Source organism: Harpegnathos saltator, unplaced genomic scaffold (genome assembly GCF_003227715.2).
Source record: "Harpegnathos saltator strain DR-91 unplaced genomic scaffold, Hsal_v8.6 scaffold283, whole genome shotgun sequence".
Taxonomy (NCBI): Eukaryota; Metazoa; Arthropoda; class Insecta; order Hymenoptera; family Formicidae; genus Harpegnathos; species Harpegnathos saltator.
In genome coordinates this window covers 318,601-334,159 of record NW_020230076.1, presented here as the reverse complement: position 1 = coordinate 334,159, position 15,559 = coordinate 318,601, and the positions used below count along the sequence as shown (strand labels likewise).

The 15,559-nt window shown below is 50.2% G+C and overlaps 1 protein-coding gene across 1 annotated transcript in view; it reads left to right on the top strand.

Moving 5' to 3' along the window:
- The window catches only part of LOC105189220 (acid sphingomyelinase-like phosphodiesterase 3a), a 77,658-nt gene extending 64,975 nt beyond the window's left edge, over nt 1-12,683 (top strand). The window contains exons 7-11 of the mRNA XM_025299528.1: nt 5,547-5,727; nt 6,506-6,615; nt 6,873-7,048; nt 7,957-8,088; nt 10,687-12,683. Of these exons, the coding sequence (XP_025155313.1) occupies nt 5,547-5,727; nt 6,506-6,615; nt 6,873-7,048; nt 7,957-8,088; nt 10,687-10,810 (723 nt within the window). The 3' untranslated portion in view covers nt 10,811-12,683. The remainder of the gene's footprint in view (nt 1-5,546; nt 5,728-6,505; nt 6,616-6,872; nt 7,049-7,956; nt 8,089-10,686) is intronic.
- The last annotated feature ends 2,876 nt before the right edge of the window (nt 12,684-15,559 follow it).

Here is a 15,559-nt window from a genome sequence, read left to right as displayed (position 1 = left end):
GCGTCCCGGGGGAGACACATCGCACAGTCCACGTACGTGATTCACCCCGGAGTGTCTGTTTAGCCAGGGCGCAGTCACGCGATGTAACTAAGGGCCGCTGTTGAATGAGAATGTCTCCAGTCGCTCGGCTGCGCGAGCACGTCGCTGACGATCCGGCGGCATCGGCGAATTTTTCGTATTCGCCCGTCGCCGGGCGGCGGAAGCGCCCCTTGTTTATGCAGATCTCCAACATGTCGGAATATCTCGCGAGATGACATCGAGCGCGTTCCCATCGAGCCAAGACACCGGTGCCGGCACGGTGCGAGAGACAAGGGTGTTTACTCCGTGTTGACTTGATCCGAGGGAGTCTGCGCGGCTTTTTCGACCGAACTCTCGACCGATTTTGCACTTGTGTGATTGTTTGTGTCGATTGTTGAAGACGATCTTGATCGATCTTGATCGAGCGTTCAGCCGCCAGTCTCTCGCCATATTTCGCGTCATCTTTTCGTAATCTCCCTCTCATGAGAGTCTCGTGCTTCTCCGGCACACGAAACTTCCAAGTGATGTTTCACGTCTCTTGAAGAAGCGTACTTTGCAGTTTCAAGGGAGTTTTGTAATGAGCGAAGCAGATGATGATAATCGGTCCCATCCAAACTCTAGCAATTTTTGTCGGCTCTGGTACGTGAGATGATGTGCATCATCGTGCTGCAAGACGACACCTTTCCGATCTCGTCGACTCGGAGCAATTTCTGCCACCAGTCGGGCGCGGCACTCGCGGTCGAATTAATAGTTGGGTTGTTGGGCAGCGGCTCATAATACACAATTGCCTTCGAGTCCCGCCAGACGGCGAAAGATGCATGACTCTTTTCGGAAACGCAAACCAGACTCAGAAATGGAGGTTAGGTTCACCTCGTTTGCTCCACTCGGTTGGTCGTTTTGGACCATTTTTGTTATTGCAAAGAATTCACTTCTCGTCCGCCGTCATTATTTGTTGAAAAAACGCTTCGCTTCTGGATCGCGCCGGCAAAATGAATCGCAAATGGACGCGCGATCCATGAAATTTCGTTCCGTCAAATGGCGCGGTGTCCAAACATCGAACTTTATATCAGTCCAATTTGATTTAAGTGTCTCGAAACGGTTGATTGACCAATGTTCAACTTGGCCGCCGTGTCCCGAACTGTAATTTGTCGACCGGAATCGATTAGAGCGATTATCCGCTGGACGTCCACCGCTCTCCTGCACGAAATTTCGAAAAGCACTTCTGTCACATGCGTTCGCTCACGGCGCACCTCCTCCGCACAAAGCGCATATCCTTTTGCGTTTCTGCATTCTTTCCTTTGCGGAAGCGGAGAAGCGTGATACTCTCGCCGGGAAAACTCATTAGAGCCTTCATTTTCAAGCCGCAGCAGTACGACAATTGTACTTCTTTAAACACCATCATTCACACCGCGAGATATGCTCTGAAATCAGTCAGAGAGGGAAAAAGATGCTCGGCTCTTTCGTACAAACTGATAATTTGGTCGAATGAATTGTCAATGGCCCGATTGGCGGATTGAATATCGGTTCCTCGACCGAATTGACACGATAAAAGTAAGACAACGCAAAGCGCGCGTGGGAGAAACGACCGGGAAGATAAATACTACTGTGATCAAAAAAAAGTCCGAACTTAATTTTTAAAAATCAAAATTACAATTCAATCATCAAAATTCTTATGGTCTCCTTCAAAGTAGTCATTGCTTGCAACGCACATATGCCAGCGTTTGATCCAGTCCTGGGAATATCGCTCATACGTGGCAGACGGTATGGCCTTTAATTCCCGCAGCGATTTTCCTTCGATGTCCTCAGTCGATTCGAAACGCTGTCCGCCAAGTGGTTTTTTCAGTAGGGAGAACAGGAAAAAGTCGCAGGGGGACATGTCTGGTGAATACGGTACTTGCGGAGCGACATTCGTTGAGTTTTTTGTCAGAAATTCACGCACAAGTGTCGAGGTGCGCGATGGTGCGTCGTCGTGATGCAAAATCCACGAGTTGTTTTCCCACAATTCCGGTCGTTTCTTACGAATTGTGTGCTGGCACGGGATTCAAATGATATTCCAACTTCATCTGCTATTTCTCGCACAGTCAGTCGACGATTTTAGAGCACCAATTCTTTCACTTTCTCAATGTGAGCGTCATCCGTTGACGCATCCGTTGACGTTGATGGTCTTCCAGAGCGTGGATCGTCTTCAATGGATTCTCGTCCTTCTTGAAACTTTTCAAACCACTCAAACGTACTTGTTCTCGATAAACAGTCATCGCCATCAGCTTTTCGCAACATTTTGAATGCGTTTGTGAACGAAATTTCGTTCGCATCACAAAATTTCAAACAAATTCTTTGCTCCATATTTTTCGACATCGTAAACATCGCCGTGCACAACAATCTTCACTGACATAAACAACCGCCACTTTCAAACGGCTTGAAGGAGAACGCCATAATTTTTTCATCAAATGTGAAGGACATGTGTACCAATTTGAGAAAGCAAACGAATTTGATTTACAATTTATCCGCGATTTTTAACAAATAAAGTTCGAATATTTTGTGATCACAATAGTACGGCAGTGCTCGAAAGGAGAAGAGCGCCTAAGGTGGTGGCTGCTGCCTGTCTCGTACGTAGGAGCTCCGTAAAGATGCGGTCACACGAAGCGGGAGAACGCGGTCGGTGTGACTGACTCTGACGGATCGTTTCGTTTCAATCTGCGCGCGCGAATATCGATCGCGCGAAGCGGCTCGGTTTTACGATCAAAGCAGTGCAAACTTACCCTGCACTCTTCAACCATAAAAGTGTGGACCGCCGGCGGCTGTACTCGGGACGCGAAGCAACATCTCGGCCGTCTTTATGCGCCCGATAACTTACGATGGAAAAGGTAGCGCGTGTGTTTCTACGTCTCTCTCCGGTGCGGCGCGGCGCGACGCGGCGCATCCGGAAAGATGCATCGCTATTTGGGACACGAGACGACACCTAAAAGCGCCGGGAAATTTACATACGTCGGATCGAAGAGATTCCTGATGGCGCTGTTACGTAAAAGTAGGTAAGACGTTGCTGGTGCCGCTTCGGCGATCGGTGCTCGCGTCATTGAGAGAGAGAGAGAGAGAGAGAGAGAGAGAGAGAGAGAGAAAGAGAGAGAGAGAGAGAAGGGGAGAAACACGCGGGAAAATTAAACATCAGTAATCAACCGCGTTACCGTCGTCTCACGCTGTGCGTAACGATGTTATTTTCATAAAAATAGACGTCTCGACGATTTTTTCCGTCACTTCAACTCGCAAGTGAGAATATTGATCTCGCTGCAGACGCGAGACGGAGAAAGAAATCTAGAGGATCCTATCGCGGCTGACAGAGACCGCGTGTCGCCGAGATGAGAGAGCGCCTGCTTGGCATCCTTCAGTCAACCAGTACGCTCAACTCTCCCAAATTGGCGACAAAAGGGTGGCGCGCGACGCGTGCAGGAACATGTGCCAAGAAGAGAGCTCTTTATTTCACGTCTCCATGTCGGCTCATCTCGGCGAGTTACAGCTGTCCGACAGCGGAACTACCGACGATTAGCGCGACTTTGCTCGAACTCGGGACGACCGAAATGGCGAGTTTTTCAGAGAATATGTTACGCGAGGCATGTTTATTTATTTTTCTTGCAGTTTTGTGCAACGTCTTGCAAAATACACATCGTTGACGTGTAATCTTGGCAAGAAATCACGAGCCGGTTATTTTTGAGCGGCCGGCAGTTAAAGCAGCGCATCGCGCGATGGCGCGGCGGCTGAGCGGTTGGCTGAGACCAGCAGCGCCAGTGTATGTAAACACTTGCTATCGCATCGCGGCGTGTCCATGTTTGTTTTCGCTCTGTTCTCGTCTAAAGTCTCTGTCCTTGTCCGGAGTGAACGACCGCCCGCGCCGGCCGCGGTGAGGCTGCTCATCGGTGCGTCCTTGCTCGCCTGGGCCGTGGAGTGGGGGCAAGGCCGCGCGCGCTGCACGCTATAATGTGCACAGCGTGCCGTCACGTCACGCGTTCCCGCGAAAATAATGCGGAAGAATGCGGCCATTGTTTTACGCTCACGCGCCGCGCCGCAGGCCTGACTTACCTACTGCACGCGGCGGCGGCCGATCGAGAGCGCGCGGATCGATAACTCCACTTCCAGACGACGTAGCGACTTGAAAGAAAAACTGTTGGAAAAAGGAAATTACAACGCTCCCGGTGAATGCGCAGTGATTTACCTGTGGAACAAGGATCAATTAGCATTACGATATAAATGCGAAAGACATCGAAGGCAAATGGGGAAAGCAGGGAAACTTTTGCTTCGGTTTGTCGCGCGCCGAGCGTCAGTTTTATGTTTCATTTTTTTCGGACGAATATAAAGGATAATAATTTGATGGAAGAAGAAAACTTTCTAAGAATAGAAATTTTACTCCGACTTCGATATGTGTCTGAAGATCATTTTGATCGATGAACCTTGAATTATTAACCCGTCTTGCAGAATTAACAAAAAGACTATCATCAATAGAAAGTTTTAGTGTTTGTTAAACTTAACAAGTTCTCTATTCTTTTACAATCCACTTTACAATTACGCGCGCGCGCATCTCGATGCCAGCCGATACTCATCATTGTTCGACGATAATTAACAAGTGTGAAAAATGGTATAAGATTTTTCTATTCAGCCCAGTGTTCTACTCGCATACAATGGACGTTGTATTTAAATTCACATACTGTAAACAGCACACAATAATATTGCTATTAATGGTTCAATTAGAGATCAAAATATGAAATATCGCAGGAAAAAGGATATAAACTGTTCTCGACAATTTCGTTTAGTAACTCTGAAATTTAATCAAATTTAATCAAATATATGTATATATATATATATATATATATATATCTATACACACATATATACACAAATACACACACACACACACATATATGTAACGATTAAATTTCAAAGTTACTAAACGAAATCGTCGAAAACAGCTTGTTAAAAATACAGCGTTTTATTCTACGATTTTCGTTTGTTTTCTTTTTTCGTGTTTATTTTTCCATAACTAGCTTGGTTTGATGTTCATCCTACCTTTCATGCGATGTGCATGAAAATATTTATGCTAACGCGTGGCTGCGATGGTTACTCACTCTCTCTCTCTCTCTCTCTCTCTCTCTCTCTCTCTCTCTCTCTCTTGAAAAAAGGGGAAAAACACCGTTTGAAACAAACGAGACCGTAGCTCCGGACAAAAGCGTCGTAAGAATCGTTTTGCTTCCTGACTTCTTCGTGACGTGAATATATTTATGTCGATACGAATCGCCACGGTAGGAAAATATCGCGCCCTCGTCGATTGGATGGTCAAAGGTTAATCTACGCGCGGTGGGAGGAACACGAATAGTATCGGAAGAAACATCGAGTTTTCATGAATCGATATCAAAGCGAAATAGATGAACACCGTGCGCCGCGCCGCACCGCACCGCACCGCACCGCACCGCGCCAATAGTGGCATGCGGATTCCGAAATATCGATGTTCGATGCTCATTCCTATTTTACTCTGTGACGGCCAGGTGTACATAGTCGGCCACACACCGCCAGGAGTAGACGACCATGAAAGCGGCGCCGCGGCGCTCAACGAGAGGCACAACACGAGGTATCTGCAGGTGGTGCGGCTCTACTCGGACATTATTCGGGGACAGTTCTTCGGGCACTGGCATTCGGACACGTTTCGCGTCATCTATAGCGACACAGGTAAGCGCAGATGTACGCGCGATTAGCGGATATAATGTCACCTCGGACTTGACGAACATGGCGCAGCGGGCGAGGAGTGCACTTTTGCCCAAGACGAAACTTAACTCGTTGGCAATTAGAAGCAGCGTCCGAATTAAAAATCTATTTTAGACGAGCCTTTAACGGGATGAGTTACTCGTCATCGCCGAGAGCGACACTGACTTTGCTCGACTCGACGGAGCCGAGGCGAATTAATTATCCCGCCGGCGGTGTAATTTTGTTTTCAATTTTACCCACCGATATATATATATATATATATATATATATAGGCGGACTCCTCCTCCCGCCGATGTAACTTTACGCGCCGCTACTCATGGCAATTTCCTCGATATGACAATTTTCCGACGGGATAACAAATTATCCGCCGTCCAGCCGCCACGGTTCCTCGCTTCTCGGACGCACGTCACTCCGGGCTCGAATGAACCCGACCCTCGACCTCTCCGCGAGAGACATTGTCTCATGAACGAGACTCACTCGGCCGGCCCAGTTGCTCGCTCGAGCGACTCGCGCGGTTAGAAAGAGAACGGGATGATCTCGCGCTTCGATTTTTCACGTGCGGATCAACGAGCCCTCCGCCGGCCCGTTCTCTTATCGACCCTCCGCCGAGTCTATCCGTCCCTCAGCTGGCCATTGCTGACGCTTTATCATCTGTCGCGTTGGGCTTAATCTTAATTAACACTCGCGCACAGTGCGTGATTAATTATTTCGCGAAACGATATCCTCGCTTCACGCCGAACAGGTCTGCCCGTATCCTGGATAATGATGGCTCCCAGCGTAACGCCCAGCACTGTCGGCGGGCCCAACAACCCGGGCTTGCGACTGTACAAATTCGAAACCAACACCGGACAGGTACGTGATGGTAACGGCGTGCATGCGCGCGTGCGCGCGCGCGCGCACACACACGCACACAAATACACACAGCCGCTGTCGTAATATCTCGGCGTTCTCGCTAACGGTCTATTTGCGCGACGTGCCGATTTCAAAGGGATACGCGGAAATGTATGGATGCGAGTTACGTACGTCATATGTGCGTGCGTGCGTGCGTGCGTGCGTGCGTGCGTGTATATCCCCACGTGTGTGTATAATGTGTTGTGCACCCTGCGCAGATTCTGGATTACACGCAGTACTATCTTAATCTGCCCGAAGCAAATTCAATCGGCAAGGCGAACTGGATGATCGAGTACTCGTTGCTCGACTATTATGAGCTGCAGGAGATCTCGGCGATCACTCTTCACGACCTGGCGGATCGATTTACGCAATCGAACGATTACGCCTTCGTCAGGTACGTAGACGGGCGAGCGGTCCGAGCGGGGACGCGGATCAATCGCCGGCGACATTCGCGCACAGTCACGAGTTTCCGGCGCGCTTAATGCGCGCCTCCGACAGAGTGGCGTTATAGTTTGTCGCGCGCGCGAGCGCTAATTATCGGCCCCGATTGTGGCCCCGAACACACAACGGCCGTCCGTGTCGCCGGGACATTTTTCTCCGAGTTAATCGGCCGCGATCCTGCCGCGCGGGGACGTAGAACAAATAACGCTCGTCTAAATACACCGTAATTCGCCCGTTATCGCGGACGATCAAGCGGCGGGGCCGTATGGGATCTTAACGTTACGTAAAGAGAAAATCAGCCACGTGTGTGTGTGTGTGTGTGTGTGTTTGTCGCGCGATCGTCTATCGAGGCTCGGCGGTGCCTTCTTCAGCGCACGTAATCGCCGGCCGGCCGGAGCCGGTCGACGGAAAGTTTGCCAGTCAAGCTGCCAGCATGGCTGTCAATGTCAACGCGAATGTCGACTCGACTGCTCCGAGCAGCGCGTATCGCGTGAGATACCTCGATACCCGCGAGAGAGCCGAGGGTTAATAATAATCCCACCCCGCGGCACTCTCTTGCCCCGCGAGCGAGCCGACAATTATCCGATAATACTTGGCCGACGATTCGCGATAAACTGTCCGCTCCCAACCGGGCTTTCCGAGACGCGTGCGCGCCATTACGACGCTAATGACAGTGCCGATACGCGCCACGTCGCCAGGTCGCTTGTTCTTCCAATGCACCGGTAGACCTCGCTGTGCCGCTTACCGCGCCGTTAGTGTTATCTCTCGTCGCGCACCCTGCGCGCGCTGTATGCATGCGTGCGTGCGTGTGTGTGTGTGTGTGTATGTGTGTGTATGTGTGCTGCTCTCTCTGTCCCGCAGATATTACGCGGCCAACACGGTCTCGCTGCCGCGCGAGGTGGAGCAAATCTGGGGCTGCGGCGGCCCCCTCAACGGCGTCTGTGCGCTGCATCATTACTGCACCGTAACGAGGCTCAATCCCGAGTCTTACAGGTATGTCCATGAGACACAATATGCGCAGCCACGGATTCGTGGGGATGGGGATCGCGAAAGCGCGAGAAAGAGAGGGAGGGAGGGAGGGTGAGAGAACGCGAGCCTCGACGCCCGTGGAGAGTTCGTTTCGGCTCTCGGCTGATTTTGCTATTGATCACGGCCGACGGCAAATCAGTATTTCGCGACGTAAGCTCGTCGCAAGCGCGGAGATAAACCGGTATCGGTGTATCGATGATTCGCCCGTGGACGCGATTGTATATCTCGGGTCGCACGTGCGAGTCACGTCGATCGTTAGGAATCGACGAGCGAGCGCGGGTGACGTGATGCGACGCTTCACTCGTGGAATTTTCCGCAACGAGAGCGTCCGCGGCGGACGCCATCAACGTTTATGCGCCGCAGCACAATATCGGTCAAACTAATTTCATCAATGAAAGTTGATAAAATTCAAGTCGGATTCGTCGTGGCTGAAATTGACAGCCATCGATCGACATGCTCTCTCTCTCTCTCTCTCTCTCTCTCTCTCTCTCTCTCTCTCTCTCTCTTTCTTCTACTTTCTTCTTTTCTCACTCTCACGCCGTATTTCCTTGATGAAAAAAGTTACTCTTATCAATTATGTTTCGCGTAGCCCGAGATAAATAAAAGTTTACGCAAAAAACGAGATACGGTCGAACCGAGAGAATTAAACCAAGTTTATATAAAGTAGGATACATCTCCCTCCCCCCCTCTCTCTCTCTCTCTCTCTCTAACACTCACGCTAACAAGTCACATGTTGGGAAACTTGGGATCCGTGGAGAGTGCGGTAAACCCTCGATGTTCGTCGTTAATTGGCTGCGTATACCATGAAGCGGATACCGCTTGAATTCGGAGCGCTTCAGCAAAGCGCGTCGCGATCGCGTGCGTCGTTGTGCCTCGACCGGCGCAATACGATTACGAAGAGACGGCAGCGAGGCGGAAAATTTGGAAAATTTCGATGACCACGCGGCGACTGCGGCGGCGGCTCAAGCGAGTTTGCCACGGAGAGCCCGTATTCCCGCATTCCGGCTTTTCAAAGTCACGGTTGACACAACAAGCATTCGGTACTCGGTGTAATTGTCGGTTCAAAGAGGCTCTGATATACTCGAATGAAAAATGCGGACGGCCATCGATGCGACCCAGCACGCAATTTCAATCGGCTGTGCTGCGATTTAACGGGAGATCTGCAAAATCGGCCGCGATCACATATTACGTCAGACCAGGTGGACTTTCTGAGTGACATATCGCGTTTGTATCAACCGTTAATATACAAACCGCCAATCGATACCGCTATTTATCCGCCAAAGTGATCCGCGTCGAAAATCCGGGACGCTAAAGTAACAGGGACAAAGGCCCCCTTCTAAAATAACAAGACCAAAGGTCTTGTTCCATATCCCGAAAGAGGTGTCCCGAGTGTGTCAGATATTCCAGAGCGGAATCGGTAATACACGTAACCTGCCGGGTAAATGTCGGCACGTGGAGAGAGGGAGAGAGAGAGAGAGAGAGAGAGAGAGAGAGAAAGAGAGAGGAAGAGAGAGAGGAAGAGAGAGAGAAAGAGAGAGAGAGAGAGAGAGAGAGAGAGAGAGAGAGAGAGAGGGCAAAAGAGATTACTGCACTTTTCAATATTCCAAAAGCAGTGGGATGGTCTTCGTAAATTAAGCAGCGTGAAAGCCCTCTCGTGCAGTTTGAAAGCGTCGTGTAATCTTGCAAAGTCTTGAGGAGAACCGTCGAAGAATCCGAAGATTTTCGAAGAGAATTTTCAGTCGAGCAGTTTTAGCGCCGTAATGCTTCGTAAAATTTCGAAGTAATTCCGTCCGCGCTGCACAATGATGTAATAACACCCTCGCCGACAAACGCTCGCAAATATAATGGGAACGTACGTCGCGTCTATTTTCGAGGGCAAATCCTCTCTCTCTCTCTCTCTCTCTCTCTCTCTCTCTCTCTCTCTCTCTCTCTTTCTCTTCCTCTCTCTTTCTCCCTCTCCCTCTCCTCTTTCTCCAACGTCCGCCCGAAGAGAGAATTATGCATTATGCATCGTGAACAAAACGACAACGGAAGAATATATTATTAATGGAATAAGAAATCCTTTTTTTCCTCTCTCAGCGCGAATCAGTCTTTTATTCGTTCGCGAGTCGTCGCGTCACACGACAGGACAACGAGGGCGCGATATCGAGTGACTGGCATTTGTCGCTCATCGACCGTTTGTTCGTGAAACTTTTCGCCAGCCAGCTTTCCGGGAGTTTCACGGAGCTTCCGATTTTGGCGGCGAACCGAAACTCGAATCCCAGCGACTGCAACGCGCGCGCGCGCGCGCGAATGCGCTAAAGTCGTCGACGATGTTATCTCAGCCAGCCGGAGCTTGAAGTATCCTTCCGTCGCGATCGCCGACTTCATTGTTGACTCGGCTCCGTGTAATTATACGTCGCGTGCTACGCTCGGAAGCGTCGAAAGACTCGAAAGCGAAAAATCGCCGTACGTGATTACGATTCGAAATTGCTTCGTCCGATACGCGCTCTCGCCTCGATATTACACCGCTCCGCTTCGAAGATCGATTCAAACAAGCCGTCCTGTGTGTTACATCCGCAGGGAGTGCTACTCCTCCTACGCTTACGCGTTGGCGTCCACGGGACACTCCACCGTGCGTCCCTACCTCGTGCTGCAGCTGCTGCTGGTCCTGCTGATCTGCGCCGAAGTCCTCAACGTCCGGTAGGATGAGCGAGAATGCTCAGTCACGACGGTCCGGCTCCAGGACGGTCCGGGGTCTTCTCCGTGAAGAGGGCTCGCCCGGGATCGGGATCGCGCAGCGGCGGTCTAGGAGTTAAGGCCATGAGTTAAGGGAAAAAAAGGAAAAGCAAAAAAAAAAAAGGAAAAAAGAGAAAACAATGAAAACAGGCGAAAACGCGAGTCTAGCGATATCTGGCGTTTACGCCGCCCACGTGTGTCATCTACTTTGTCTATGTCTCTGTCGTGTCTCCGTCTTCTCCTTGTCGCGCCACCGAGATTGTTCAGGCGCGTCGCGCTCGTTCCGTCGTCTTTGGTGTGTTTGCGTGTGTGTATTCGGCCCCGCGTGGCCTTTGCAAGCGAGGCCGGAAAAAGAATCCGCGGTGGTGGTGGCGGCGGCCTCCGGCTGCTGCGCGCCTCCTGGCGCGGACATCGCCGCGATGACGCTCGCCTTCATGACGTTCGCCGGACAATTACGCGCGCGGCGCCCCGCACGCCGTAACAATCGGGAACGCGCGCAGAGGCGCGCACGCACGCGTATAATGCGGGCGTAATTCGGTGGATTAGAGTAACTCGGTGCGCCGTAATACTCGGTGCGTACTCCGATCAATTGGTCGCGTCGCGACCAGAGTGCAACAATGCGGGCGAAGTTCGACCCGCTCGCTTTTCCGCTTACTTGTTCGATCGAACGACCGCTGCCGAGCGGCCGCGAACAGCCGCGCGCGGCTTGTTCCGCGGCTGCGCTGCGATGCGGGGGAGGTAGGGGGGAACAAAGGATATACGAGCAAGGAAGGGGCAGAGCGGAAGGGGAAGGACGAAAGATCGCGTCGAAACCATTCTTTTCGTCTTCGTTCGCAAGTTTCACGAGAGCTCTCGAGCGTAAATCGCCGTTCGAGACGCAGCGTCTCGCCCGGCGCGGGGCGGCGATCCGAACGTTCCGCGGCCGCGAGCACCCGGTCGGGGGTGCGACGACTCCCGTCGTGGCAAGGCGCCAGGGTCGGGCGAATTTTATCTCGAATAACGAATTAAAAGTACCGAATAAAAGTCGAAGATTTATTTGTCCGTAACGAGGACCAACTCCATTCGCGACTGAATTTATTCGACGCGCCTGGGCGCGCGTTAGCGTGGAATGAATTTTTATTCCTATGCACGCGCGCTCTCTTCTATCCGCGAATGTACCCGTATCGGAATTCAGTTCTTACCCGTTGGAATGATTCGGTCGCGCGAGCATGCCCGGCACAAGTCGAAAAATCGGCTCCTCCCCGCGAGTTTCGTCTCGCGAGCACGCGAGCACCGAGACTTTTATCGCAGGTGAGCGACGAAAGGGAGAACAAGTTCTTTCTCTCTCTCTCTCTCTTTCTCTCTCTCTCTCTCTCTCTCTCTCTCGTTCGAATGGTATAATTGTTCGTCATTTATGTAATATTCGTGTCACTCGCGACGAGAGGAAGGAGAATTTGCCCGAACAATGCCCGGCTCCGGGCGAAGAAAAAAAGCAAAAAAAAGAAAGAAAGAAAGAAAGAGAAAAAAGGTCGAACGGCGGTCGAGAAGTTTCAGCCTCTTAATAGTCGTGACCGCGTCGCGTCGCGTCGCATTCCCGAACAGTCGGTATCGGTGTACGTCTCGCGGCGCGCGCGCCTATATTCAAATGTAATTAAAGTTTTATGCCGAGGACTTTTACGCCGTACTTCGTAATCCAATGTCAAAACTCCGGAACACCGCCCTGGAAACGCTCCGAGCAAAGTCGACGACTCGAGAAGGAGGCTGCGTCGAAGCTCTAATAGCTTAAAGATTATATTCGTACTACCATTTCGCGATTGTCGGAACGATGCAGTATTTCTTAATAAAGGACTCATGGATTTGTAGCGGGCGTTCTCTTTCATTACCCAGCCCCATCCACCCGTTGTCATCGCCCGCCGCCCGCCCCCGCCATTCTGCTTCGCTCCTTCGCGCGCGCGTCTCTCTCGATATCTAATTCCTATTTTACCGTGGAGTTTATTCGACCGCGTCTTTATCGCTCGACTCGGCTACGGCCGGGAAGCGCGCGCCGTTCTCCGATCCCACCGCTTGTAAATAATAAAAAGCGGGGCCCGGGCGCGATTCAATCGCGAAGGCGCCTCCTTCTCCTCCTCCTCCTCCTCCTCTTCCTTCTCTTCCTCCTGCGAAGCGTATCGAGAAGTCATTAGAGCATCTCGAGCGCGTATACAGCCGCGCGAATTATCCAGTTATGAGATTATCACCATGGGCGAGCGGCGGATTTTACGGGCCGATTTAAAAACAGCGTTTCCCACTATTAAAAAAGTCATTAACAATTACGAGGAACAAAATCCGCGGCACGGCTGCGGGCTTTTAAAAAGCAATTACGCTGCCAGATATTATTTCTCACCGGCTACCCCGGCCCGACCGAAGCTCGCGCGCGCGCCGTGCCCGCGACTCGTCCCGGCTCGTTTCAGACTCCGATGAGCAGTTACCAGAATTCAGAATTTACTCGTATAACGAGATAGAGCTAGGGGAGAGGTCTCAATTAATTCCGCGGCCGCTATAGTTAGCGGGCTAACCCAACTTCTCTAAACGAGCTCCCGGGCTCGCGCACGTGGTGACAGCAAATATGAAGATAAGTCGTTCATTAACACGAAGGGAACATTTAGCGGAAAATGTGAGAATTTTGTTGGCGTAATGAGAGCCCGGCTTTCCCTCCGCGACGAGGTTAGCGGCCCGGCGAGTCCGGGCAGGAGGGGGAGGCGGAGGAGGCCAAAGATATCCGGGATATTCGCCAGCCAGCCAGCAAGCCAACCAGGTGGGCCATCTTCGCGTCGATTATTTCTTCGGTAAGTATACGTAGCTACGCGTAGACACATATATACCTTCGCCATAATTGCCAGAGACATAAGAGTTCGCATTTGGTAGACGCGTATCGCGATATCCTGCTGCAGTTACGCGAATATCGTGCAGCGTGTTCCACCGCGACATCGACGAGATCGGCCGGAATTCTCGTCTTACGGACGAAGAATAATTTATTTGGCGATATAATTGCTCGAACAAATCTCGAAGAGGAAACAATGGGAAAAGAGATAAATATCGGGTTGAAAGGGGCCGTTATTGACACAACACTGCACTGAAAAAATGGTATTCTTATTTTAAGAATTTCCCACTTAAGTTTAGGATAATCTCTTCTAAAATAGGCACCAAGAACATTTTCTTAACTTAAGAGGAGAATCTTCTTAAGAATGTACTAGATATTCTTAAGAAATAATCTTAACGGATATTCTTAATGTATATAAATATTAATACAACCATATACGACAGATCAAAATAAGTAAAAGCCAACGCTGCTATCAGATCGCAACTTCAAAATGGAATTTCAAAATGTAGTATCGTAAAAAATTAAGGGGGGTTAATTAATATTAAAAATTAGGAATCAGAGTCTGCTCGACGCGAAAAGTTGATTCACCGTGTATACACTTTGCTGCGTCGAACTGATTCTAATTCCCAATTTGTAATGTTTAATTAATTAACCTCTTGCACTACTAATCCTCTTGTAATGCTACATTTTTTAATGCAATTTTAAAGTTGCAATCCGATTTCAATGTTGGTTTTTATTTACCTTTGATTTATTGCATATAATTATACTGCGAAAGCTGTTTTTGAGATAAAAAAAGCACACATACTTTTGCATAAAGGCGTAATGCACAACGCATAAGGAAATGAACTAATCAGTCTTTCATTTCAAACGTGGCGATAGAAATGAGGATTCTGATTGGTTCCTTTCCTTATTGTGTATTATGCCTTTATGTATGCTTCTTTCTTAATAATCGATCGACGACTTGTTTCTTGCTAGGCAGTTATTCTAAAAAAGTATATTCTTAATTTTAGTATGTATTCTAGACACATCGATACAAAGAAGAAAATATTCTTATAGATTAAGAATATCTGTTAAGAAAGCTTAAAAAGTATAAAATTTTCTTATATTAAGAATACAATTTTTTCGGTGTGTGCTAAAATAACTATTTTCCTCGAGTTCGAGTTCGCAACTCGTCGCCGCTCGCAGTTCGCAATAATCCGCGAAAATGTGCAGTTCGCAGTTCAGAGAGAGAGAGAGAGAGAGAGAGAGAGAGAGAGAGAGAGAGAGAGAGAGAGAGAGAGAGAGAGAGAGAGAGAGAGAGAGAGAGAGAGAGAGCGAAGCCGCGGGCGTCGCTTCGCGATTCGTGGTCGCGGTTCATCGTGACGCTTTGTGGCAGTCATTCGCACGTTTACTTTCCCGCGGACGGCTTTGCATTCGAAAGATACACGGACCGGCACGTATCTACGGCGCAACGGCCGCGGCGTAAGCGAAACAACGCGAACGCAGTGATTCATGGTGGTTTGATTCGGTTTGTCGAAAAAGCGCGCCGCTCGCCGCGGCGTGGCGGAAGCGCGAGCGAGCGGCGGCTTCGCCGTCGCTGGCGCGCTCGTGAATCCCGGCACAAACGAGTCGAATGAGAAGGACCGGCGAGTCGCGAATACGCGACGCCGCCCGGCCGCTTCGCCTTAATGAATACCGATACGAGCGATGAATAATGCGAATAAAGAACAGGACACGGCAGGATGCAACGCATAAAAACGGAGCCGGACCGCGAGCCGGCAAGTTTATACGAATAAATCCGTCCAATTCCGCTGGATGTGTTTGTTGCTAAGAGCGAAGCCGGGTCTCGAAATTACTCCGGCAAGCCCGTCGTTAAAATTGCGCCCGCGAGTTGCGCGG